Below are 26,607 nucleotides of genomic sequence, written 5' to 3'. Positions count from 1 at the left end.
TGTGGCATATTCCCTAGAGACTTTCCTCAGAGTTGGACCCGCACTTTTGAATTCCTACCTTGAAGAGGTGGTTTCTGGAGCATTTTTATGTATTCTATGTGTAGGATTAGATCTTCTACCCAAATGTATTCTTCATGAAGGACTGTATGTTTATTAACATTTAGTCCTTTTGGAAACGAGTCCTGCCCTTCCAGCTGGAATGAAAACTCACCCATATCACTGGGACTGGTCCCTGTTGACCCAAGTTGAAAGAGTCGCCCTTGTGCCTCTGAAGTCTTGTTTTGCTTATCTCTCCAGGGAGCCTGGCCCCTTCCGGGATATTATGGGAGGTCTTAGGTGACCTACAGAGCGTTTTTTTTTTTTTTTTTTTTTGGAAGTCCTTTAAGCATTTGACACATCTCTGTGATATTCCCCAAGACTGCTGTTAACTTTTTTTTTTTTTAATTATTTATTTATTTGGGAAAGAGAGAGAGCAAAGCAGGGGGAGGGGCAGAGGGAGAAGCAGGCTCACTGCTCAGCAACTCGGGGCTCGATCTCAGGACTCTGGGATCATAATCTGAGCCAAAGGCAGATCGTTAACTGACTGAGCCACAAACTGTTTTATGGAAGTCCTCTAAGCATTTGACACATCTCTGTGATATCCCCCAAGGCTGCTGTTAAGCTTTTAGCTTTATCCTGGTATTCTTTTTTTCTATTCTCCTCCATTTTGGAGTCTTCAAATAGAATCTCTGTGCTTGTGACACCCAGAACTGCCTGTCTTGACCTGCAGGCCACTCTGGCCCGGCATCTTCAGTGGCATACCACAATTTCTGCTTGGTTGTTTTACCATCAGCTTAACTCAGCTTGCTCAAAGGCCAAGCTCATTATCTATCCCTGAATTTTAGACCAACTTCCCTCCCACAGTTTTCTATTTTAGTCAAGAGAACCACAAATCTTCTAAATTACCCAAGTTCAAAACCTGACACTTATCTTTGCCTTCTATTTCCAGGCTGCATATGTCAACCCCTGCCAATGATTTCTTTGACCCATCCTTCAGGTCTGCTCATGTCCACTATCCCAGGCAGACCCTGAGCAATAACGGTCTCTGATTGTCTTCCTACAACTGATCTACAGTATTGCACCCAGAGGGACCATCCTTAATCACATCGGGTCACCATCTGCTCAGAGCCATAGGTGTCATCCTCTGATCCCTTAGTAATCTGATCTTGCCTTCCTTTCCAATCTCTGCTCCCAGTACAGACCCTACCCTTCCATCTGTCCAGCCCCTTTGCTCCCATTGCTTCTTGCTCATTTGCCTCACCTCTCCTCTCTACCAACACAAAGCTCTGTGTAAAACTGAAATCTGGTCATGATGAGCTGCTACTCAGATCCCTTCTATGGATCTCCTCTCAGGTCATTTCTGAGCTCTTTGGTATGGCTGATATAGTACCCCAGGATTTGGTCTCTCCCTGGTTTTCAAGCCTCATTAGTTGTCCCTTCTTCCTTTACTCCAAATGCCCCAGTTATAATGAACTGCTAAGTGGCCACTAATGTACTGTGCTCTCTCATGTCCTTCTGCTTTAGCACATACTGCCCCCTCTGCCTGCAAAGTCATGCCTCCTTCACTGACCTGGTCAACTCCCATAAACTCTTGAGTTTAGGACCCAAATCAGGTATCATCTCTTTTGTCAACCCTCCCTGGACAGACTAAATGTCCCCATGTCACCTGTCTCATCTCACTGATGGCACAACCACTGATGCTCCTGTCTCTTTACTCCTCTGTCTTTGACATTAAACTGTGATCTCCTGGAGATTACGTTCACTTCATTCCCAGTACTTGGCAGGGGGCCTGGCAGATACTCAAACATTTATTGAACTCATTCATTCATTCATTCATTCACTAATTCAACGACTATTCATTGGGCATCTATCTTGTGTGTGGCATTGTTACAGGTGCTGGTAATACAACGAAGAACAAAACAGACCAAGCCCCTGCTATTCTCTTTGAATGGCTGGATGAAGGCATGTATTAACATGTAATGAATGAATGAATGAACAAAAGAAATTTGTTCATTGGTCAGATCCTAACTTAACGTCACAATTAAATTCTATCTTAAATGTAGTACAAATGGATTCATGTCTATTGGCATCTGTCTTTAACTGTGCAGTAAGCTGTCAGTGCTGGATGATGGCTTCACTTTTTTTGTGCTCCTGTGACCTTGGCAAGCAGACTGTTGTCCAAGACAGCACCCCTAGCTGATCAAGAGTCTCTTTGACTCCAGAGTGGCCACTAGTGGAGATCCCTTTAGCACATGGAGAAGCTTGGTCTTAGAAGAAAGGACTCTGGGTCTGAGGAGAGGGTAGAGATGTTCATTTTCATCACAATACTCTTATCCTAAGATAAGAATGGCAGTGAGATGGATCACTGTCTTCCCCAAAGACTCTCAACTATATGCCTTTCCTCTTTGTCTTTACCAAGTTTAGGTAAATGTTCTCTGAATAACTATCCCATTACCCAGCCAACTGCCCAACATCTAGAACACCTTCCCCACAGAATATTCTCAAAATCTCTGTGTTCATCAATGAAAGGTCTTTTTCTTTTCACTCCTCCATGGGACCAGTGTTTCTCAAACTTCACTTGCCATCATGATTTTGCCCTAAATGTGTCTCTCTCCTATTGTTATTTACTTTACATTGTTCCTTAAATGTATCTACTTAAAAAGTAAATGTTAAATCAGTAAAATTTAAAAGCTCTTTATATTAAATAAATTTTAAATTGCTGCTATAAATTGTAGTGCCATAATGGAAAAACAACTGCATGAGTCATAAATAGAAGGAAACTCTAAAAATACATAAGTTTAAAAAATAAGATGTTTATCCTTATACAACTTAAAATGATCATCAATGCAACACACACCATATTTTAGGAAACACTGTATTAGACTTCAAAGAGGTGTTTTTTCAAAGCGGGTGAGTTAAAAATATTAAGGCCTGGACCCACAGGGACTATGGTTTAATTAGTCTGTGTGGCTTGCATTTTTAAGTAGCTGGGTAATTCTGGCCACAATTGAGAAGCATTGCTCAAAACCAGCAGTTCTTCAAGTGTGGTCCCAGGACCAGCAGGACCAGCATCATGGGGAACTTGTTAGAAATGGAAATTTGGGGCCCTACCCTGACTGTTGAATCAAAAACTCAGAGGGTAGGGCACAGTGATATATGTTTTTGGTGAGACCTCCTGGTGGTTCTGAAGCATACCACAATTTGAGAACCCCTGCTGTGAACCAGGTGCCACTGTGCAAAATTTCTGAGCACTTGGGACCTAGTTTGTGTCTGTAAGGGGGTTTGAGCTGGATGATCCTTGCTCTGGACTCTCCTGGAACCTCTATTATCCCACTCCAGTCTTCTGTCCTGCTGGGCGTGAATGCTGCAGACCCCAGAACAGCATTACTCAACTTGCCCAGGAGTCTAGGGGAGAGGAGGGACTGGCCCCTCTGCTACAGATGTTACCTCTCTTTAAAGTCGTCAGCACCCGCCTGGATATTCTCTGTCTGAAGCATGAGCCGAGCATTTTCCAAGACTGCCTCGCCCACCTAGAAAGACCACACACAGCAGAGGAGACAAGGTCACTGGACCATCTTCCCTAACTTCCCACCATGACTCCCACCAGACACAGAGGTTCTGGGGAAGTTAGAGTACATTTTTTTATAGCAAATATTTTAGAATTCAAGTGTCTCTCTCCACAAAGGTGAGGAGGAGATAAACCATAAGGCATAAAATCTGGATGTCTTTTAAGAGCCTTTAGAGTTGGAGTTTTGGAGCTAAAATATTACTCAAAGGCAGACTTGTTCATAATCTTTGTCATAGTGCTGAGCTTTCAACCACCAGTAAGTTTCTGGCTCCTTTTTTTTAATTTTAAGATTTTACTTATTTATTCATGAGAGACACAGAGAAAGAGAGGCAGAGACATAGGCAGAAGGAGAAGCAGGCTCCCTGTGAGATTTGATCTCAGTATTATGGGATCACAGCCTGAGCCGGAGGCAGATGCTCAATCACTGAGCCACCCTGGTGCCCCAGATTTTTTTTTTAAGAGAGGGAGAGAGAGAGAGCTCATGAGCTGGGAGGAAGAGAGGCAGAGGGAGAAGGAGAGAGAATCTTAAGCAGATTCCACGCTCAGCACAGAGCCCCACATGGGGCCTGATCTCATGACCCAGAGATCATGACCTGAGCCAAAATCAAGAGTCTGTTGCTTAACTGACTGAGCCAGCTAGGTGCCCTATTCCAATTTAATTTAAATTTGAATAGCCATCTGTGGCCAGTGGCCACTATATTGGACAACGTGGCTCTAGAATTTCAACCACCCTCCAAACATACATATGAACATAAACATTGTGCAAACAGTTTGGGTTCATGAAGCCATGAAGAGTAGTTTTTCAAAACCAGCTCCCCAGATCCTACAGAATGTACCTGGGGTTTTGTTTTTCTTTTGATATGGCAAAGCCAAAAGATCAGGCGATGTCTGACATTAAAAATATGTCACTCACAGTTCCCAAGGGGAGAGGCAGCCACACCATGCAGGGCCATAGGAGGAAGTGCCAGGGGTGGTGGCAAAAGGATGAGGGGAAAGCACGGGCAGAAGCCTTTATTGTGATTTTCATGGGAAGGACTGAGTGAGGCAGGGTAGACAGTTAAGCAGGTTTAGGATTGGGTAGATTGAAGAATTTCAGTGGTCTCTGAGCCCCTGGGGTGGTCTCCAGCCACCTGGGATGTTTAGGACAGAGTTATTGCCTCCTGGGGTGAAAGAGCCAGAAAGAGAAGGCAGATGGGGGTATGTGCTCAGGATCGGCTGGTTTGCACATCAATAATGTGGCAAGTGGTTTACTATCTCAAAGATTAGCTAGCTCTGTGGCCCCAGATGCCAGAGCATCAAGAAAACAGAAAAAAATGAAAATATAGTTAATACTGCTGGATATAGTTCAACCAGAGGGCCATGACTGTGTTCGGTGTTCCTGAGGATTGGCTTTGGCCGCTCTGGCTGAGCCCTCTCTTCAGTCTTCACACAGCGGCAGTCCCCACATTCAAAAGCCCCTTCCAGTGTTTGGATGCCACTGTGCCAATGCCATTTTTCAAATGATAAGCTGGAAGCCAAAGGCAATCACCCTGCTTGATTTCTCACAACACTGCCCATGGCAAATGACTCACTCCAGTGCAGGACACCAAATCATAGCGGGTGTCTAGACTGTGGGCTGGAACACTACTGCTGTAGAGACGGCTTTACAGTCACTCTAGATGAGGTGGCCATGCTGGGGCAGCTGTGGGCAGATGTGGGGCATGGGGTTTATGCAATGTGGGAGACTATTTCTAAGAAAAAAGGAAAAAAAAGACTAACACAAAGGAGTGTGCACGAGTGAGGGACTCTGAAGCTTAAATTCTTACAATTCTTCACCTTGGTGCAGCTTAATCTTGTCTGTTGATTTGTCTCTGCTTTTTAAACTTGGGACCCAGGGGGTGGGCAGAAAAAGTGAAAACCAAGTAACACGCTGGAGCGTATGTTGGATATACATATTTAGAGTCCTACAATTCTGGTACAGCAGAGAGATGGTGGAAAATGCCATCACCCCAAATCCTGTTGTCCAGAACAGGCACCACTAGCATTTGGAGACACTGTCCTCCCTCCCAGCCTTTGCTTTGCCCAGTTACCACAGGACCCAGTCAGTGTGCTCATTGGTAAGACTTCGCTAGTTGATTGCAAGCTCCTTACCAGGAAGAGGCTGCAGGGAGCGATCTGTGAAGGAGTCTGGTAGGAAATGCCAGTTGCTGGAAGATGGGTTGCAGTGAGGAGCTGGTTGCTCAGCATCCTTGCTCCTCCTTCTCACTTGGGGTTGAGCACAGGAGCACTTTCTAGGGTAAACTGGGCGCTGCCCAGCAGAGGGGTAGTTCTGTCCAAAGGTCTGTCCTAGAGGCTGGTGTAGCACTGAGCTCATGGAAGCTGGAAGCCTTCCTGCTCCAGCTGATGTTTAGTAACAACCAGGGGCTTATTCAAGCCTCAAGCAGAGGCTAATTATAGGCCCTGACTTGCCAAAGCTCAGCCGCTGGCCCTGCTTCCCCATCTCCTTCACTGAAGGGTCTTAAAATAACCCACCAGCTCCTGAGTCAGCCAGAGATCCCTTCACTGTTCCCCTGTAGGTACCTCAGCTTAGCAGAGAGGGGTCCTCTCGTGTTAGCAGGGGCTCAGCATCCCACACTGTAGAAAGAAAGGGCCCATCAGGCAGCAGGACAAGGGCTGGGACCTTGGCTGAGGGTTAGCCCAGGCCAAGGGCTGGGATGGTGGCCAAGGCCAAAAGTAGAGCATGGTGCCTGCCATGGAGCAGGCTCCGTGTCTCCATCTGGGAAAGCTCCGTGTGATCTGATCTTCCCTGGGGGCCACAGGCAGGAACCGCAGAGGGGAGGGAGTGTACTGACCACCTAGAGGTGGGCCCAGCCCACGTGCTGGAGCTGGCTTGTCTTGGCTTGCCAGGCAGACTGGGAAAGAGTTCAGGAGTCTTCGGAGCCAGTGGTTAAACACAGTCATCATGAAAGTTTTAATTACGTGAACTTACAATTAAATAAATTATATGAAAAATTCAGTTGATAAATACTCAAAATAGGAAGGTCATACATACTTACCACTGTCATCCACGCTCTTGAGGTTATTTCTGTTGTATTTGTGTGGTGGAAACACTGTATAATGGCATATGCTACATGCATCTCTTCTCGAGTCTAGTCTGCACTCAGTAGGGATAGCTTGATATCAGCCACGGTGAGTGTATTTACACCAGGGAAATGGGCAAGCACCATAAACCAGAGCCTTTTATTCATGAAAAGCTGATTATTAAACAGATAGAAACTCAGTGACTGTGCCTCATACACTACTAAATACTTAACTCTCAGGACTTCACTGAATGCTCATGATCTCTAACCCTGACTCCAACACACCTATTTTACAGATGAGGATGCCAAGGCTCACACATAAATTGTCCCGTATTGCTCGGAGGGAGAGTGGAAGAGCCAGAATGCCATGCCAGGTCCCCGTGACTCCAAAGTGTGCGTATTTTTGTCACCAGCTTTGGAAAATAAAAGGCTCATCAGAATCAAGGAAAGACTCACTGGGGAGGACTGTTTTTCTCTTTTTCCTATAACAGGACAGCCAGGACTGGCTCCTCTTTGGGCTGCATCATGAAGATAGAGACCTATCTCCCCCACTGGCATGAGGAAGCTCACCAAATTAAACCAAAGCAAACCAAACTATCTCCCAAGCCAGTCTCCTGAGCTTTCATTGCTGAGCCCCATAAGCTGAGCAGAGCTGAGCAGTTGGTGGGCGCGACTCTGGGGGCCTGGAGAACTTTGGTGACCGAGCGCTCTGCTGTCAGGCCTGCAGAAGAAATGTCATCTGCATTTAAAACTGCAGGACCTGCACATTAGCTACCCGGTCCTCTCAGATTTAGGGTTGAGGCAGATGCAAATTAACTTCGCCTCTCTGATCATCTTCTCTTTCCAGGAGCGAAGGGAGTACAGATCCCAAATATTAATATGTACAGTCCCTAGGCTGACGCTGGGAGTCCAAGCGTACTTGCTCATAACCCTGAAACCACTCCTGCCCTGTCTTCTAGTATGAACCAGTGTAATAGCTGCACGGCAGGGCGAACTTTAAGGGAGGGCAGCTGGCAGCTTGCTCCTGGCGTGCTGGGAAGGCCAGCAGGGACCACCTCTGGTCTTCCTCTCTCTCCTCTGCCCAGAGCTGACTCCTACCATCAGCACATGATTATTATTTCCTCTGTGCAACATGACTTAACACCACCAGGTCTTTTGTTAAAAAGAGACGCGGTCTCGAGGGAATAGGACTCAGGATTTGGAAGCGTTGCTAGAGAAACAAAAGATGCCTTCAAAGCATACAGTTCAACGGAGAAGAACAGCAGGGCTGGGTATCATGGGGGAGGGGGGCAGTGGGAAGTCAGGGTAGGCACCGGCTTTGTCCTGACAGGGATGGCGCAGCAAGGGGCAAGCGGGGTTCACTCCTGGCCTGTGATAGCTCAGACCGCTCCGGGCCTGGCGCGCAGTGGCCTTGAGTGACCTCCCTGGACCTGTCTTGTCTGGCCTCCACATGCAGAGTTCCTTAGCGCACTTGGTACCAGTGGTTCTCAAGGTGTGTTCCCTGGACCGGCAACATCAACTCCCCCTGAAACTTGTGAGAAATGCAAACTCTCAGACCTTACCTCAGATGTCCAAGTCAGAGTCTCTGCGGTGTGGCCCCACAATCTATGTTTGAAAGGCTTTCCAGGGGCTCGCAGTGCTCGCTCGGCTTGCAGAACCCCAGTTTTGCACAGACCTGCCTCCTGTCCTGCTCCTGCTGCCTCCCAGGCTGCTCCTGGCATTCCTCCGTGCCCTTGCCTATGTCATTGCCTAGATATCCTGTTTTACCACCTCGCACTCCTAGGCTTTGCCACCTGAGAAACCCGACCCCACTTTAATGCTCATCTCAAACATGCCTTCCTCTGACAAGCTTTTTTATTTATTGACTCATTCATTCTTGCCTTCATTTATTTCACACGCTGTTTCCCCTGTGCCAGGCTCCGAGCTGGTTGGAGGGGAATCAGCAGCTACTGTAGGGGATGCAGGTAGAGAGATAGGCAAAGGCCAGATCTAGGAGGGAGGGTCTTGGGAGCAAGGGAAGGGAGGTGGGATTTGCTGAGAAGCCAGTGAAAGGTTTTGAGCTGGGCACAGGTATGCTCTGTGCAGTAGGGGGTCCCTGGGTCCTGAGGGAAGGGAAGATTGTAGGATGCAGAGGACCCTGCTGGGGGCCCAGCTAGGAAGCTCGGCAAGAGCCCCAGGGAGCTGATGACTAGGGCTTTGACTAGGGCAGTTACAGAGCTCACGAAGAGAAGCAGACAGGTTTAAGACTTACTTTGCTGAAGGAACGGATGGGTTTTGGTGATGGAGCAGTTGTGGAAAGAGGGAAAGAAAAGAATTAAGGATGACTTCTAAGTTTTTAGCCTGAGCTCCTGGGTGCGTGCTACCTTTGCTGACTCCCTTCCTCCCTCTTTGGATCATTCCTACATCAGAGTCACACCCGACCACACTTAGTAGACAATGACCTCTCGTGAACCCAGCTCCTCCCCTCACTGGCTTGGGCCAGTTACTTGAATAATTCTTTTTAAAAAATATTTTATTTACTTATTTGAGAGAGAGAGAGAGAGAGAGAATGAGCGAGCATGAGGGAGCATGAGCCACAGGAGAGGCAGAGGGAGAAGCAGGCTCCTCGCTGAGCAGGGAGCCCAATGCAGGGCTTGACCCCAGGACCCCGGGATCACGACCTGAGCCGAAGGCAGACGCTCAACCATGAAGCAACCCAGGCGCCCCTACTTGGATAATTCTAAGATTCGTCTCCTTCTCTGTAAGATGAGGATAATACTGCTCCCTACCTGCCAGGGAAACTGCGAGGATTAAATGAGCCACTGCAGGTAAAGCCCTTGGCAGACTGCCTGGCACAGAGGAGGCATTCGGTGCGTGGCGGCCACTATTATCTCTGCTCGTTGCCTTAGAGCAGAGCACTTGGCCAGGGATGGTCGAATGGATCTGGTGGGTGTGTGCAGTCTGGCACTGCTCCTGCTTCTCCACACAGGCAGTTGAATGAAGACTTCCATCTAGTGGCTTGGTGTTTTTTTTTTTCCCCCTTTCAGTTTTTTCTGTCCATAGTAATTTGAAAAAAGCCCTGACTACTGGTACTATGATGATGAGGATCTTATCCCTTCCTACTGCTGTTTCCTTGCCATGGATGTAGTTATTAAAATAAATGATGCTGGTGGGGGCAGGTGAAGAATTTGACCCTTATTGTGTTTTAAAAAAGTGAGGACAAGCAGCATTTTTAGAAGGGTTATCATTTGGGCCCAAGGGTACAATTGATGCGTTATTTAGAGTTAAAGGTATTGGCATCTCAGCAGCTGGAGCTGCGGGTGTGGGGAGGAGATGGGCAAGACTGGGGGTCTGGGAAATTCAACTTGCGGGGGATAGAGGCAGGGTATAAGAGTCCCTGGAAAGCTTTTACACATTTATCTGACTTTCAAGTTTAGGGTGAATGCTCGGTATGACTTATTCCAGTAATAAGTGAACAAGAAATCATTGTCTGTCCCCAGTCCCCCACTGAAACTGCTTCTTCACCATGATGGTGAAGACCACCATGTTGCCAAGCTGAACAGCTGCTTCTCTGGCTCATCTTGACCTGCCAGCTATGTTGGTCACAGAAGATGTACTTTTCTCTCTTGGCCTCCATGACATAGCTCTCTCCTGCCCTTCCTCTTATTTCTCTGGCCATTTTTTCTCGATCTCCTTCACTCCCTCATCTGACCTCTACATGCTAGTTTCTCAGGTTGGGTCATAGGACTTGTTCTTTTATTCCCTAAGTGATCTAATACAGTAGGTATCCATTGAATTACTGAGTTCAGCAATAGAGCTACCTCTCCATGGAGAACCAAGGCAGAGAAGATGTGGTTCCCACTCTCAGGGAATATCCAGGTTCCTCCCTGGCTCCAACCTGAGATCACCTCCAGCACTTCCCCCTCCCTCACCTCCCAGGTCAGAAAACCAACAATCCCCTGCATCGATGTTGCATTTATGATGGATGCAATGAATCCCTTGCATTCATTCCTGCCACACTGCCCAGCCTTGGTTCGAGTCCTGGTCATCTCTCTGGTGGTTTTACCTGATTGTTGGTACCCAGAGATGGAGAGTATGAAGCCCAAGCACACTGACTTAAGATTGCAGCTGCAAGTGGAGTAAGAGAGCATGTCATAAAATATGGAGAAGTTGAACATTCTCCAGTATCATTCGCCCCTGAATGCAGTCACAGCCATTGAGGATCTAGGGAGGATCTGGACACCTGATGGCTGAGGTTGGGTCTTACTTCGGGAGGCTAGGACGGTGGACATTTCTGAGTCTGTACTGCAGATAGATATTGACCTCATCATCAAACTGTGCTCTGTCTGAGGAAAGAATGTCTTTGTAGAAGGGGTCATATGAGCATGGAATGAAAGGCCAGAGCTGGTGGGTGGTGTTATGAACCATTTTGGGGGTAATCAGGAATACCCAGTTCCCTGTAGGTTGCCCTCTGTCTTGATGAAGAAAAACCTTCTCAGGTCTCATCTTCCCCAGAAACCTCTCTACCCTTCCCAGGACTAGTTCTGACCTTTCTTAGCATCCTGGCTCCAGCTACCTGAGAAACAGGAGGGCTTGATTTGGACAGCAGCCACCAGTGCTGGGCACTAAAGAGTAGCCACCACTGTATATTCCTACCTAGTCCTGGGTGTATGTAGCACAAAGGTTTCTTTGTCATGGACAAGCCATTCAGGGCCTAGTTTTCTACAGACATCCCAACAAAATCTGAGTTTTGAGTGCTGAGCACATCAAGATAGTGACCCTGGGAGGCTCTGTTTGGACAGCCAGCTGATCGATCTCTCTTTCTCTCTCTCTCTCTCTCTTTTTTTTTTTTTTTTAAGATTTTATTTATTTATTCATGCAAGACACAGAGAGAAGGCAGCGACATAGGCAGAGGGAGAAGCAGACTCCTTGCAGGGAGCCCACTGTGGGACTTAATTCCAGAACTCCAGGATCACGCCCTGAGCTGAAGGCAGACACTCAACTGCTGAGCCACTCAGGCATCCCTCTCTTTCTCTCTTTTTTAGATTTAGAGCAAATGCTTTCCAGCCTCCCCTTCTCTTTTTTACTATAAGGACTTACTAAGATGCAAATTTGGATTCATATTTATTCAAGAGCATGCTCTTGAATAAACCCGTACGATTTGGGCTTTATGTCTTCTTCACTCTCCTGCTGTGAACTGAACTATTTTTCTGAACAGACTCAGGCCTTTCCAGCTTTCAGAACCGGTAACTCATGCTGCTACCTCTGTATGTCATGACTGAACCATGCCACCTGGCCTCCATGCTTTCCTACTTTGCCAGCTAAACTCTTAGCCATCCTTCAAAACCCAGCTTAGGCAACCCTGGGCATCTTCTGTACACCCCAGATCCTCCATGGGCATATCTCTATCACTGCAAGTTGTCAGGCTGTATTTTAGTCTGACCTTTTTTTTCTCTTACCCCACCACTGACCAGTGTATCCCTAGGACAGGGACAGCCTCCCATCTCTGCCTCCTTGGTACCCTGCTCAGTGCCTGGTACATGAACACTAAATATTTGTTAACTTGGAAGGTGAATTAGGCTAGCTGAGGAATGCAAATTAACAGAGACATGTAAGGCAGAACTTAATTAGATGTGTAGAACTGAGTGTGAGATGCCCAAGAAGAACTCAAAATTTAGAGCTAAACTTCACAAAACCCAAAATAGAAGCAACCAAACAAATCAAACCCAAATTTTATGCCATGATCAGCCCTTCACAGTCAGCGGTGGTCATTTAACCCCCACTCCCAATGCCAGTGGCCATACGAATGGGGGTAGATGTACCCTATAAATGAGGAGCTGAGACCAGAGAGTTCAAGTGACTTTCCCATAGCACTAAGTGGCCCAGCTGAATTTCATTGGTGTCTCCTGGGCTCCACAACCCACTCTCTTTTTTTCCCTTAAAAAACCCCCACTTTTTATTATGGGACATTTCAACTCGGTAAAACTATATTATAAAGGTAGAGAGAGACTAGAACAGTGGTCCCCTGTCTCCCCCCTTCTACAACTAAAATCTCATGGCTGAATTTAAAAATCTCTATCCTGCCCACCTCCACTCCTGTCCGAGATTATTACAAAGGTCTCACTTTATCTATAAACATTTTAGGAGTTATGCTCTGGTTTGAACCTTTGCATTTTAACTGAAAAGGTATCAGAGTAACACACATTTGATTACAAAATAAAACAATGCTGAAAAGACATGCGGGTGCAGAAAAGTGTTCCCTGCCTCACATTCTGCTTGTGCCACAGCCCCAGTTCCTGGCAGCTTCTGCTTTTCATTTGTCCAGAGCTTGCCCCATATTTCTACAATTTTTTTATTGAGTTATCTGCCACAGACATCACTTATTGACATCCCAGCCGACAAATGAAGATTTAGCTCACTCATATACCACCGCCTGTTTCCTATATTTATTGGCCATCTTGGTAACTTTAAATAATAAAGCTCTATTTCTTGCTCTGTCAGTTATGGAGTTTCTCTTTCACACATTTGCACTCTCTTATAATCACAGGTGTTTTATTTTCTAAGGTCAAAGGGAAGATGCCAAACCAGGTTAATTACTAACCTACTTTACTGATGCCTGTGTGAAATATAGGGCCTTTCGGCTAGGAATTACGACATAGGTGCCCCTGACTGTCAGAAGCTTTCGGTAGATAGCCAAATTATTTTATTTCCCAACTGCATATCCTCAGGCCTGCAGAATGTTAGTTGCTTGATTATTTTTTTCAGTGCTACCCTCTCCCAGGCATGCATATCCTCATGCACCCATCTTGCCTTGCCACTATGCTTGAGGCAACTACACGATCCTGCCCGTGTAGGGTGAAAATAGCCCTAGACAATTACATGAACAGATGTGACTGCATTCCAATCAAACTTTATCTATAAAAGTAGGTACCTGGTTGGATGTGACCTGCTTACGGTATGCCCACCTCTGACCTAGGGAAACTCTCCCATGTGTGCATGAGAAGGTTTATGCCCTCTCTTCTTTGTGACAGAGAAGAGTGGAAGCAACCCACATCCACCAATAAAAAATTCATAACCTGTGGTGTATATACAATAAAATGCTACATGTGTCAACATGATAATTCTCAAAAACAAAATGAGAAGTGAGAAAAGCAAGTTGCAGAAGGAAATACTATGTGGTGGTTAATTTTATGTGTCAACTGGCCATGGTGGTCAGATTTGGTCAAATATTATTCTAGATGTTTCTGTGAGGGTGTTTTTGGATGAGATTGACATATATTTATTTTTTATTTTTAAATCTTTTTAAAGATTCTATTTTTATTTATTCATGAGAGACACACAGAGAGAGGCAGAGACATAGGCAGAAGGAGAAGCAGGCTTCCCCCAGGGAGCCTGATGCGCGACTTGATCCCAGGACCCCTGGGATCAGGACCTGAGCCAAAGGCAGATGCTCAACCACTGGGCCACCCAGGCACCCTGAGATTAACATTTAAATCAGTGGACTTTGAGTAGATTGCTCTCTGTAATGTGGATGGCTTCATCCAATCAGTTGAAAGCCTTAATAGATCAAAGACTGAGTATCCCTTCCACCCCACTCCACAAACCTACCAGGGGGAAGCAATTGTGCCATCAAATGTTCTTTGAACTTGAAGAGAGATATTGGTTCTTTCCTGGGTCTCCAACCAGCTGACCCCTTAATTTGGAACTCCTAGCCTCCATTATCCTGTGAGCCAATTCCTTAAAATAAATCTCTTTCTCTCTGTATAAACCTATTGGTTCTGTTGCTCTGGAGAACCCTAATACACAGTATGATACAGCTTAACATAAAGTTTTAAAATCATACAAAACAATCCTATAAAGGATTTATGTACATGTAGAGTAAAACTGGAACAACATTGGTGGGAATGATAAACGCCAAATTTAGAGCAGTGGTGGCCCCTGGGGAGGGGAATGGAATCAGGACAGGGCACAAATGAGGTTTCCATTGAAATCTTTGGTTTCATGTTTCAATATAACAGGTCTGTAGCAAATAACATTAAGGTTGACAATTCTGGATGTTGAGCACCCGTTTTTTTATGTTTGAACTATTTCATAATTAAGAAGAAAACAGTGGGATAACATAAAGAAGACAACTAGGCGAAGGAATCTAGCATAGCACGTGGCAGGCAGTAGGCCCCTAACATGCAGAGGGGGAGGCTGGCAGGGAAGGCAGGACAGAGATGGGCGGGCAGTGACAAGGTGGAAGGCAGGGGAGCACCTCCAGAGCTCCAGAAAAGGCCTCTTGGGCCATAGGGATGAAGATGGAGTGGGGTTGGCTGTAGACTCAGGTCTGGGGCCAGGAAAAGCAGGACAGGCAGTGTTGGGATGTGGGAGCGCCGTGAGTGTGGTGGAGGCATGGAGGGGTGGGTCAGGCCTGGGCTCAGGGTCATGGTCACGGTCATGGTCACAGTGGCAGGAGATCTCCCAGGGGTACTTTGTATTTGCCCTAATGGGGCTCTTCAGAGACGGTTGCTCCTGACTACATTTGTTTCCTGGGCGCTGGCCAGAGTCAGAGGAATTTGTCTTCTCCCTGGGGACTTGTTGAGGCTTAAACCAAATGAGCAGCTCTACTTTCCTCTTTCAGGGGTGGCTGCTCAGCCCCGTGGGCTTTCGAAAACCACTTTTGTATGCTCCCGGGATCCGCGGCTTTCCCCTTCCCACAGCCTGCTGTTGGGCTCTGTCTGGAGCAGTGCCCTGAGGCCTGCAGAGCCCACTTTCCAGTTCCCCTGGACTAGTGCTTTGGGAATGACCTGCAGGTACTGGGTGGGAAAGCCAGCTCCCTTGCTGGGGGTTGGGACAGCTCCGAGGTGGAGCTCTCCTCCTGGGTTCCCTGGAATCAGGCTGAAGCTGTGACCTGAGCAAAGGAGATTCTCTTGTCGGTTCCTCCCTCACCCATCTCGCCTGGGAGCACCTCCAGAGTATGTCCCGCACTATAGAATCCTGGACTTGGGCTCTGCTTCTTGGGAATCTGTCTGGGATGAGTGTGCTTTTCAGCCCCCTGCTCGCATCCCAGAAGCCCTCCGGGGTAAGGATGCCTCCAGCCCTGGTCTGTCTCTCAAGCAGAGCTGGGCACACAGGCTTTGGAAACAAACTGCCCAAGTTGAAAGTCTTGTCTCTATCACTGCCTAGCCATGTGACCTTGGAAAAAAGTTATTTAGCTGCTCTATACCTCAGTTTCCTCATCTTTAAAAAAAGCAGTCATAAAAGTATTGGCCTCATAGGGTTGTTGTGAGGTCGAGTGAATTAAAAGATGCAAGAACCTCAGAACAAATTCTGGGACATGGTAGGTGCTCAATAAATGTTAGCTGTGTTAGTCTCTAATGGGGATTAACACGGAGGGAGCAGAATGCCAGCACTATTTAAATGGTGTTTCTCTCTTCCCCACACTTGTTCTAAGGTCCATGCCCATAGGAGACATAGGGTGTTAGAGCAAGAAGTGGAAAGCTAAGCGGTGGGTTGCCCCCCACATTGAGGTGGGGGTAAGGCTTCTGCAGAATTCTCCTCCATCTGCTTCCAGGAAACTTCAATTTAGCAGTTTCATGACATGGTCTTAGAATATAAAGAGCTGTTGGAGATCATGAAAGATGAACACCTAAGGCACAGAGAGGTGTGATGGCTCACTCCAGGCCCCAGGGCAGGTCCTTTGTCCTTTAGAGTCCAGTAGCAAGGACTTGTGGGGACACGACATGCTGTGACTAGAGAGACAGGGCTTCAAACGCTGTCTTTGTGACTTAGGGATTGTGGTGTTCTAAAAGTCTCCCTTTTGTATCCTGGGGATGAGGAAACTTGCTGTCCAGGGTTGCAGGATGATTAGAAGAAATGTATGTGTAACAACATGATGTTAACTGGCCCGAACCAAGACTGGGAAGTCCCTGTGCCCCTCTTACATGCCCCTACGGTGGACCCATCCTGGGCACAGAGGGCGAGCCTGGGACAGGCATGTCAGCCTGGGCTCATTTGAGAGGGGTCCTGCCCAAGAGGGCAGCCTGCAAGGCTGAGGGGCTGCCACGCAAGCGGCAGCTGAAAGAGGGGCCTCTCCTTGCCGTGAGTCCCTCAGGGGGGTTTTAGAAGAACCCAGAAGAGGGTCTCTGAGAGAAAGAATCTGGTTTAAACTTCACCCAGACCCAGACACTGTGAAGCCACCTCCCAACAGCATGTCTCAAGAAAGACTCTACAGTCCTCTTTTCCTCTCCTCTCTCCTTGCCTGTACCCTGGTCAGGTTGAAACAGCAGTGGGGAGTGAGGGTAGGAGAACTGCAAGAAAGGGCGAGGCACTGGGCCTAACTGGGAAGGTGGGGGGAGGAATGAGGGTCGTCGTGTTGAATGATATGCCGACTAGACCTTCTATTTACTGACTTGAGACTGTGTTTGATTACTTAAGATGAGCATGGAATTTTTACTTACCAACAAGTAATCAGAAAAGTCATGAGACCATGCATGTTTTCAACCATGGGAAAGAGACAGTATTTACCTCCCAATGAGCAGGTCAAAAGGGACCTTGGAAGAGGTTTCTCTCAAACCAAAGCTTTAAAAAATATATTATCTATTTTTGGGGGGGGGAGAAAGAGAGCACGAGTGGGAGGGGGGTAGAGGGAGAAGCAGACTCTCCACTGAACAGAGAGTCCAACTTGGGGCTCCATCTCACGACCCTGAGATCATGATCTGAGCTGAAAGCAAGAGTCAGATGCTTAACCAACTGAGCCACCCAGGCACCACCAAACCAAAGCTGCTTTTATAACTATGTCTCATGAGTCTTTCCTGGCCAATGTACAGTTCGCATCCATTGTATGCCCAGCACTGACTGTGCTTGGCATGTAGCAAGCACTCAACTCATCATCCCTCTTAGACCTTCAGGTCCTGGAGTCTGAGAATTTTGACTCAGTATATTTGAATTCCCATAGTTCCTGGTATACAGTAGACCCACTTTCAAAGCCTGATGAATGAACATAATAAAACTGAATTCTGTGCCAGCCCCACAGCAGCTACCATGACAAATATTACACTGTCAAGACTGCGGGTGAGGAGGGAGGCAGGGCCAACGCATGCCAACATCACTGAAGATTCTGTACTTACATGTGACACTAATTACACCCACGGACTGAGAATCTGCAGCCTAATCTCTGACACTGACAAAGCCTTTTTCCACTCATGTTATTCTCCTTCAATTTCAAAGGGGTCGGGGCCATGGTGGCAGGTGTAATTATCTCTCTTCTTTTGCAGATAAGGAAGCTGCAGGGAGGAGAGATTAGGGACCTGGGTGAAGCATTTGATGAGCTGAGACTAGGGGGACTCAGGACCCCTGACTCCAAACTCAAGGTCTAACCTAAAACTCAAAACCACAGATAATGCAACTAAGAGAAAAGGAGGGGGTGATTTCTCCGTCATAAATGGAAGCAGGATAGAGTAAAAGCAGACTTGCCGGCTAATATATGCGAAGTCTCAAGGCAAAGTGAAATTTTATGGTTGATTTATAATCCTCAGGAAATTGGGAGCCATTGTGGAAATACTCACATAAACAGACTGCAGGGCAGCGTGAACTGCGTGGCCTGGCCTTTCAGATCAGGGTGCCGTCGGCAGTGAAGGGATGATTATAGTCATCCAAAACTTAACACAAATGACATTTTGCAACCTGGTGACTAGGTACACAAGATAATGCTCGGGGCAGCTAGAAGGTGGCCCCATTTACTAAGAGAACCAGGTCAGAGGCAGCAGTCTGGGACTTCCCTATCTCCAGGGGCTCCCCCGCCAGGGTTGGAGAACCCTGGGGGTGCAGAATAACACTGTTGTTTCCCCAGTGGTGGGGCATAGGCCGCCACCTGACCCTCAGAAGTGAAGGAGTGGCCAACACGTACTGATTGTTCCTGGTCCCAGCCAGCCAGTCAGCTGAGCCACAGAGGGTTAGGGAACTGGGCCCTGGAGTGCTGCTTCTTTTTAGGCTTTGCACTGCTCAGAGACAATGATGAGCCCTGACAGATAGGTGTGTATGGCTGGAGGCTTGGGAGACCAGAGAATTCCACCCTCTTATTTTACAGATGAGGAGCCTCAGAGCAAAAGAGATTGCTACAGGGCACAGAGCTAGTTAGCAGTCAGAAGTGGAGACAGACAGGGGGGTCAGCTGTATTTGGCATCTTCACGTCCTTGAAGGGGGCTGGGTAAAATGACCACCTGCTCACCAGGGTTAGGGATGGGAATACGGCCTATTCCTTGTGTATCTGCAGGGAGACGTCAGTTTGACCCAATCTCTTCAATTAACAGTTGAGGAAGCTGAGGTTCCGAGAGGTGGGGTAACTTGTCCAAGAGCACACAGCAACTTAGTAATGTTTACTCTATTCCCACTGCATGAATAGTGCTCTCTCAGTCTCTCTGTACCATGGCTTTCTTTTCTAAACTTCAAGTTCCATGTGGTTTGATAGGAGTTGGAATCTGATGCCAAGTGCAAAAAGAAGCAAGAATGAAATGGAGTAGGTACAGAACTAGTGGTCATTTTGGAACCTTTTAAAATGACGCTTGAGGAAATAGGATAAAATGTTGGAAATCAGGACTATAATGTGAAAAAAACAATAGTTACTCTTATGGGTTGAATTGGGTACCACTCAAAAGATAGGTAGAAGTCCTAATCCCCAGTGAATGTCACCTTATTTGAAAGTAAGATCTTAAAAAAAAAAAAAAAAGAAAAGAAGATCTTTGCAGATGTCATCAAGTCAAAAGGAGGTCATGAGGGTGGGCCCCAGGCCAGTGTGACTGGTGTCCACACAAGAGGGAAATTGGGGATCCCTGGGTGGCTCAGCGGTTTAGCACCTGCCTTTGGCCCAGGGCGTGATCCTGGGGTTCCAGGATCGAGTCCCTGAATCTGGCTCCCTGCATGGGGCCTGCTTTTCTCTCTGCCTGTGTCTCTGCCTCTCTTTCTCTCTCTCTCTCATGAATAAATAAATAAAATCTTAAAAAAAGAGAGAGAAATTGGGACACAGACACCCAGGGAAAGGGAAGGCAGAGATGGGAACGGTGAATCTACAAGCCAGGGAATGCCAAGGATGCCAGCCACCACCAGAAGGTAGGAGAGAGGTACGGAACAGAGCCTCCCTCACAGAGCCAGAAGGAACCAACTGTGCCAATACCTACATTTCCAACTTCTGGCTTCCAGAACAGAAGAGAATATATTTCTGCTGTATAATCTACCCATTTTTGGTGCTTTGTTATGGCAGCCCTAGCGAACTAACACAGCTACCTTGTATTAACTGATTACTTTGCTGGGTCCTTCCACGTGTTGATGTAGCTAATATTTCCTGTGTATCCGTTGTGTGCCAGGCACTATCCTGGGTACCAGAGAAAGATCAGGGAGTGAGAGAAGCTCATTCCTATCTTCCTGAGGCTTACATTCTACTTACCTATATTATCTCTCAGAGTCCTCACAATGTCCCATGAAATAGGGATTATTCTCTCATAACTTGGAGATAAACTCACTCTCAGGGGGTTAGTAACTGGATCAAGGCCTCCCTTCTGGTAAGGGTAAAGCTGGGCCTGGACTGTGCTCAGTCTGAAGCACTCCCTTACAGTTACCCGTCATTTACTGCTTATGCACATGACTGTCAAGATAGACTGTTGGGGGAAAGAAGGGTGAGACAGGCAGGAGTGTGGGTCCCCAAGGCATGGAGTGGGCCCTAAGTCACGTGACAGCCAGGAAACTACACCTCGGCCCCTGGCAGCCAACAGGCCATTTTACTCTCACCTGCTCTGAACATGCATACAGTAGCAGCCATAACCAAACAGGGTCACTTTGTGATCCTGATGGAAAGAGACAGAGACAAGACCTGCTGTGATCATATGGGGACAGAGAGGCAAGGATGCTCTGCAGCCACAAAACTCAGCATCCCCCTTACAGCCAGCCCAAGTGATGAGGTTTACTACTGTTTACTAAGGCCTGCTTCATCCCTCCCATTTCCTGGATAAAATCTGAGGGATATCTAGTCATCATACTGCCCCTAATTTCTGGCAGCATCAGATGCAGAGCAAGTCCTTGCTCTGAACCTTTCCCCCAAATCACCCAGCACAAGCCTGGACCTCAAATCAAGCGCCTCCAACTTCTTCTTCCTGAGATGTCCCAGGTTCTCATTGCTACAGCAAGCCAATAACTGGACTTTGTCCACTGAGAGCTGTGTTCTCAGTGGTCTCTCTGGCTTTAGCAGGTGCATGCTTCACCCCCAGACCAGGTCCCATGGGGGTTGGCACTAGGGGCCCCTCCCACTAGGTGTGGCCCTTGAGGACTCCCTAGCTTTTCAAGAAGTACTTGGAACTGAATGGTAGAGGGGATCACCCTGCAGGGGACAGGGACCCAGCCCAGAAGTCTGTGGAGAGCACTGATGCTCGCATGAGTTTTGGGAGGAGGCCTCCTCCCACGCACACTAGAGTGGTGCACCTCGGGGAGCTCCTGAACTTTGCTCAGATATAGACGTTCTGCCTCAAGGGCCGACTGCTCAGCACATTTTTCTGAGCATTGAAATCACTGAAAAAGAAAAGTAGAAATCCCAGGGGCAATGGAGGGGGGTGCTGCACAATTTCCTGGCAGCAAAGCTATTAAACTTTCAAGTCCTCATACTGAGCTGCCTGACAAGCTGGAAGCCACCCAGCCTCATGCATTCTAGCTACAGCAGTTAGTTCCAGTTAGAGTGCTTGGCTAAGGATCAATCACTGTTTCTGACGGTTTTTTCCAAATTAAAAGAGAGAGAGAGAAGAGGAGAAAAAGGAGGCCCATTCTAGTGTTTAAACTCCTCACAGAGTACGGCCCTTATTGACTATGACTCTGTCTTATCAAACAGTGGGCACTTAGAGTATATATGCTTTTAGGACCTGGGGTCTAAGGCAGGACTGACCCTGGTCTTACAAAGGAGTACAACAGGAGGTTTTTATAATAATTTGGGGGTGGAAATAACATTGATTTGGTGCTGGCTGGAACACTAATGCAAAGGGGAACTTAAGGGATCCCTGGGTGGCGCAGCGGTTTAGCGCCTGCCTTTGGCCCAGGGCGCGATCCTAGAGACCCGGGATCGAATCCCACGTCGGGCTCCCGGTGCATGGAGCCTGCTTCTCCCTCTGTCCTGTGTCTCTGCCTCTCTCTCTCTCTCTCTGTGACTATCATAAATAAAAAAAGAAAAAAAAAAGGGGGAACTTAATCTCTATAGGCCTCAGTTTCTTTGTCTATAAAAGGGGGGTTATGGGCTGAATTGTGTCTTCAGATTCATATGTTGGAGTCCCAACTCCTAGGACCTCAGTGATTGCAGATAGAGCCTTTATTTATTTATTTTAAAAGATTTTTATTTATTTATTTGAGAGAGAGAGAGAAAGAGAGAATGAGTGGGGGGAGGGGCGGAGGAGAAGCAGGCTCCTTGCAAAACAGGGACCCTGACATGGGACTTGATCCCAGGACACTGGGACCATGACTTGAGCAGAAGGCAGACACTCAACTGACTGAGCCACCTGCCCTGACTGAGGTAGGTGTGGGCACTTAGAATTCAGGCACCCCAGACAGAGCCTTTAAAGAGGTGATTAAGGGGATGCCTGGGTGGCTCAGCGGTGAGCGTCTGCCTTTGGCTCAGGTCATGATCTCAGGGTCCTGGGATTGAGCCCCACGTTGGGCTCCCTGCTTGTGGGGAGCCTGCTTCTCCTTCTCTCTCTGCTGCTCCCCCTGCTTGTGCTCTTCGGTGCATGCTCTCTGTCAAATTAAAAAAAAAAAAAACCTTTTAAAAAAAGAGATGATTAAGTCAAAATGATGCTCTGAGGGTTGGCCCTAACCCAGTTCCACTGGTTATGAAAAGAGGAAATTTGGGCACAGATGTACAGAGGGAAGACCCTTTGAAGACATTGCGAGAGGACAGCCGTCAACAAACCAAGGAGAGACGCCTCAGGAAAAACAACCCTGCTGACACCTTCATCTCAGACTTCCAGCCTCTAGACCCTAAGGGAATAAATTCCTGTGTTGAAGCCATCCATCTTTGGTGCTTTGTTATGGCAGCCCCAGCAGACTAATTCAGTAGGCATAATCCCCTCTTCCTGGGTGACACAGACATTGTGGAGAGGATCAAAGGACATGGGAGTGGAAGTTCTTGTTAATACTTGTGTCACACAAAATGAGTGTCAAATCTGAGGCCTGCAGTTCATTGTGTGGACAGTGTCGTGTTCAGGAGTCTTGTCACAGGACATGCTTTTATTTAGGAGCCATTGGAGGGGAACCTGTAGCATCCCTAGAGTATCTGTGCCTGCTCCAGGGGGTGGCTGGGATGTGGGCAAAATCCCCAGGACGTCAGGGTCAGTGCCTGGTAGGGCTGGCCGTGGAGGTCCAGAGTCATTCCCAGTCACCTGCAGGTGGTCTGAATGACCACAAGAAGCAATTCACTTCCAAGCAGTGCTCCTCAGGGACAGGGACAGTGGCCCCCCAGGACACCCCAGGGCTTCACCTCCTGGTCTCATGTACTCCTCACAACATTGCAGGAGAGAGTTTTCACCTTCATCATGCAGATACACCGAGGCTCTAAGTTAAGAGACATGCCCAGGTTTCCTTGGCAAGTACATAATAAACCCAGGTGTGAGATCAGCTTCCTTCTCAGAGGTGGCTGGGAGTGGGCCTGAGGAAAGGATGCTTCCCTGCCTAGTGGATATGAAGATGAAGAAGATGTGGCCCAATTGCAACCTGCGGATGACGCTTGGAAGTGCTCCAGGCAGCAGGGCCAGGAGGAGGGGCTGGGAAGGGTGCGTGAGGGGGAGGGGTGCAGGCAGGGAGGAGCAGGGTCCTGGTGGGCAGACAGGTGTGGGCACTTAGAATTCAGGCATGGTAACTTGCCTCTTGCACAACTTTGTCCAGACTCTCCTGAGGGGGCCTAGCTTGATTTCTCTCTCCATACTGTGGTGTTTTCTCTGGCTTATTTTAGATGGTTAATCATTGGCCTTTGAAATAAATAAATAGAAGTTACAAGTTGTTTTCTGATAGCAGGTTGGTTTTGTGACGGAGCTTTCCACTCCCTGTGCACAGCTTTTCATTACCTACTGATAGCAGCTGAAGTAACTTCCCATTTCTGCTGAATAATGCATTTGTGACAGTCAGCTCTATTAGCTCGTTTACAACCAGATAAATGAGTCTTTATGTGCATTTCCCTAGCCAGACGATGATAAGCTAGGCTTTATTTCTCTAAATTGAGTCCTCAACTTCGGTGGATCTGCATAAACCCTCTGGAGGAATGCTGGGGGCCCTGCGTAGCATTCTGTTCACCCATTCTTTTGACAATTCTCTGTAAAGAGCCACCACGTTTGTCCTTGATACTTGTGTCAGCTGCCTGGATTAAATTTTAATTTAGCTCTTCTGGAGAGAGTAGCCCACTATGAAGTCTTTCCTATTGCTCCTATACATGCTTATTTAATTTGTTGGGTTTTTGCTTTGAGAGGAGAGTGTGGAGATGAGTTTTCTCCTCTCCCCCTGGGACACGTCAGTAGCTTCTGTGACACTATGAGGGCTTCATCTAACCTGAACCTGGTTGGGACACCCCCACCCACCCTAGGTTGCTGGCAGGAGTTTTATTATTTCATTTTTTAAAATGTAGGTAAAACATTCCAACACTGCAGAAAGTATACATATCCCAAAGTACACCTACTTCTACTCTTGTCTCCAGTCCTCACTAGAAGCATACTTTGCTACCACTCCTTGTACATGCTTCCAGACAGTCTGCTCTCCTGCATTAAAGAGACCCAAATAGTAGCACAGCATACATGGGGTTTTGCAGCCTGCATTTTTATAATATATATATACATATATTTTATATATGTATATATATTTTATAATATATATATAGGTGCTAGTCCCACCTTGCTATATAATAAGCTTCCTTGTTTGTTTGGTTTTTTTTTTCCTAGCTGCAGAGGATTCTGATGTGTTATTTAGCTGTATTGGACATTGAAGTTGTTGCTTGTATTTCAGTGTGGTGTAAGATTTTAAGGGAGCTCTCTGCTCCCTTCAGGGTTCTGATTTAAAATCTTGAGGCTGGTTCCATATTCAGCCTTGGCTGCCCAACCATTTGTTGGCTGCCTTTTGTGTACCATGGCATGCCCATTCTGTACTTGGTTTTGGAATAGAGAGGTGAGAGGAACAGAGCAGAGACCGGAAAGAGCTTGGTGCTTGGTGATGAGAATGAAAACTCTCAGCATAAATGACGTCATCTAGCCCCCCCCACTAAGGAATCTGATCACACTCTGACATGGCTTCTGTCAGCCCCAGACCAGGTCCCTAGCATGCACCTACCTCCCTTAAAATGCTTGCTTGAGAAAGGTCAATGCTGCCAAAAGAATTTATTGTTCTATTCCAGCTAAAACCTGTCAAGAGGCCTCTGACCTCCCTCTTCCTTGGCAGTTATTTTAGGAAACTTGGAATTGTAAATCCTTTATCTGCCCCTTGGAGATGTAAATCTCCTACAACCCAGAATCTTTCTTCAAGGACCTGAAAACAATCTCTGTGAAATGCACACTTCTAGGGAGATAGCTCCCTATCTCCCAGCCCCTGTGGGAGGGTTGGATGCTGACTTTGGTGGGTGTCTTCCTCTAATTTGCTCCTGTCATAAAGCTATGAGAAGTGTGTTTCTCTTCTGGATAAGTGCCAATTAGCAAACACAGATGGCCTAATCACATAGACCACTCCCTCCCTTAATCCCCTTCAGTACTCTTCCTTTAGCACACCCAGCATTTAAAAAGCTTTGTTTTTTGTTTCAGTGAGTTGAGCTCCACTCTATACTGAAATGTCTCTCCCCTACTGCAGTAGTCTGAATAAAATATGTCTTACTGATTTTAACAAGTATTCAGTGCAAAATTTCTCTTTGACAGTTGAGAAGTCTGCCCCATGCATAGACTGCTCTGCAGATGGTCAGGCTGGATCCTGACTCTCAACCTTTGTCCATGCTGGATCCTGGTCTGAAGGGCCATCTTCTGGTATGTTCTTTGGGTCCCACATTTAGACTCAACCTCCTGGCGTACCCGCACTGAGGACCATCCAATACTCTTTCTCTTCTCCAAACTCCTGTGGGATGGGTGTGTTGAACAACTCATGAATACAAGTATGTAAACACAGTTGCTTATGTTACTACTCACTTAATGTCTGTAGCTTCTCATTTATTCAATTCCACAAACTTAATTGGGCATTGATTATGCATGTAGCAATTTACATAATTATTTCATCCATATACCCATCACCCAGCTCCAGTGATTACAAATGCATGGCCTGTTTTGTTTCACCTATATATCTCTTCATATTTCTACTCTGCCTTGGATCATTTTGAACAAATCTCAGATAGCATTATTTCTTCTTTAGATATTTCAATATGTATTGTTAGATTATAAAGATGCTTTAAAAAATAACCTTCAGGGTCCCTGGGTGGCTCAGTCAATTAAGCGTCTGACTCTTGATTTTGGCTCAGGTCATGATCCCAGGGTCCTGGGATGGAGCCCCATGTCAGGCTCCCTGCTCAGTGGGGAGTGCTCTCACTCTCCATCTGCCCTTCCCTTTGCTCATGCTCTTTCTGTCTCTCTCTCAAATAAATAAAAAATCTTTTAAAAAAATTTAAAAATGACTTCAAAAATCTAAAAATAACATCTAAACATTAATAACAATTTCTCAAATGCCCAGTTTATCTTTCTTCAATTGTCTATTTTTTCAGTTTGCTTGAATAGTGGTTCAAATAATGTTCATTTCAGTGGGTTGATATGTCAGTTTAATCTCTTTGAATTTATAGGTTTCCCCCTTATCTCCCTTTTTGTGCCTTGCGATATTTGCTTGTTGAAAAAAATGGGTGTTTAATTCTATAGTTTCCCACGGTCTGTGTTTTGCTGATTTCATCCTGGTAGTGTCAGTTAACATGTTCTTCTGGCCCCTGTATTTTCTGTAAATTAGCAGTTT

At 46.8% G+C, this 26,607-nt stretch overlaps 1 protein-coding gene across 1 annotated transcript in view; it reads right to left on the bottom strand.

Annotated features, from left to right (window-relative positions):
* Positions 1 to 26,607, bottom strand: part of BFSP2 (beaded filament structural protein 2) — a 59,958-nt gene that overhangs the window by 22,582 nt on the left and 10,769 nt on the right. The window contains exon 2 of the mRNA XM_038570900.1: positions 3,487 to 3,569. Within this exon, the coding sequence (XP_038426828.1) occupies positions 3,487 to 3,569 (83 nt within the window). The remainder of the gene's footprint in view (positions 1 to 3,486; positions 3,570 to 26,607) is intronic.

Source organism: Canis lupus, chromosome 23, assembly GCF_011100685.1.
Source record: "Canis lupus familiaris isolate Mischka breed German Shepherd chromosome 23, alternate assembly UU_Cfam_GSD_1.0, whole genome shotgun sequence".
NCBI lineage: Eukaryota > Metazoa > Chordata > Mammalia > Carnivora > Canidae > Canis > Canis lupus.
This window is presented reverse-complemented; position numbering and strand designations above follow the sequence as displayed.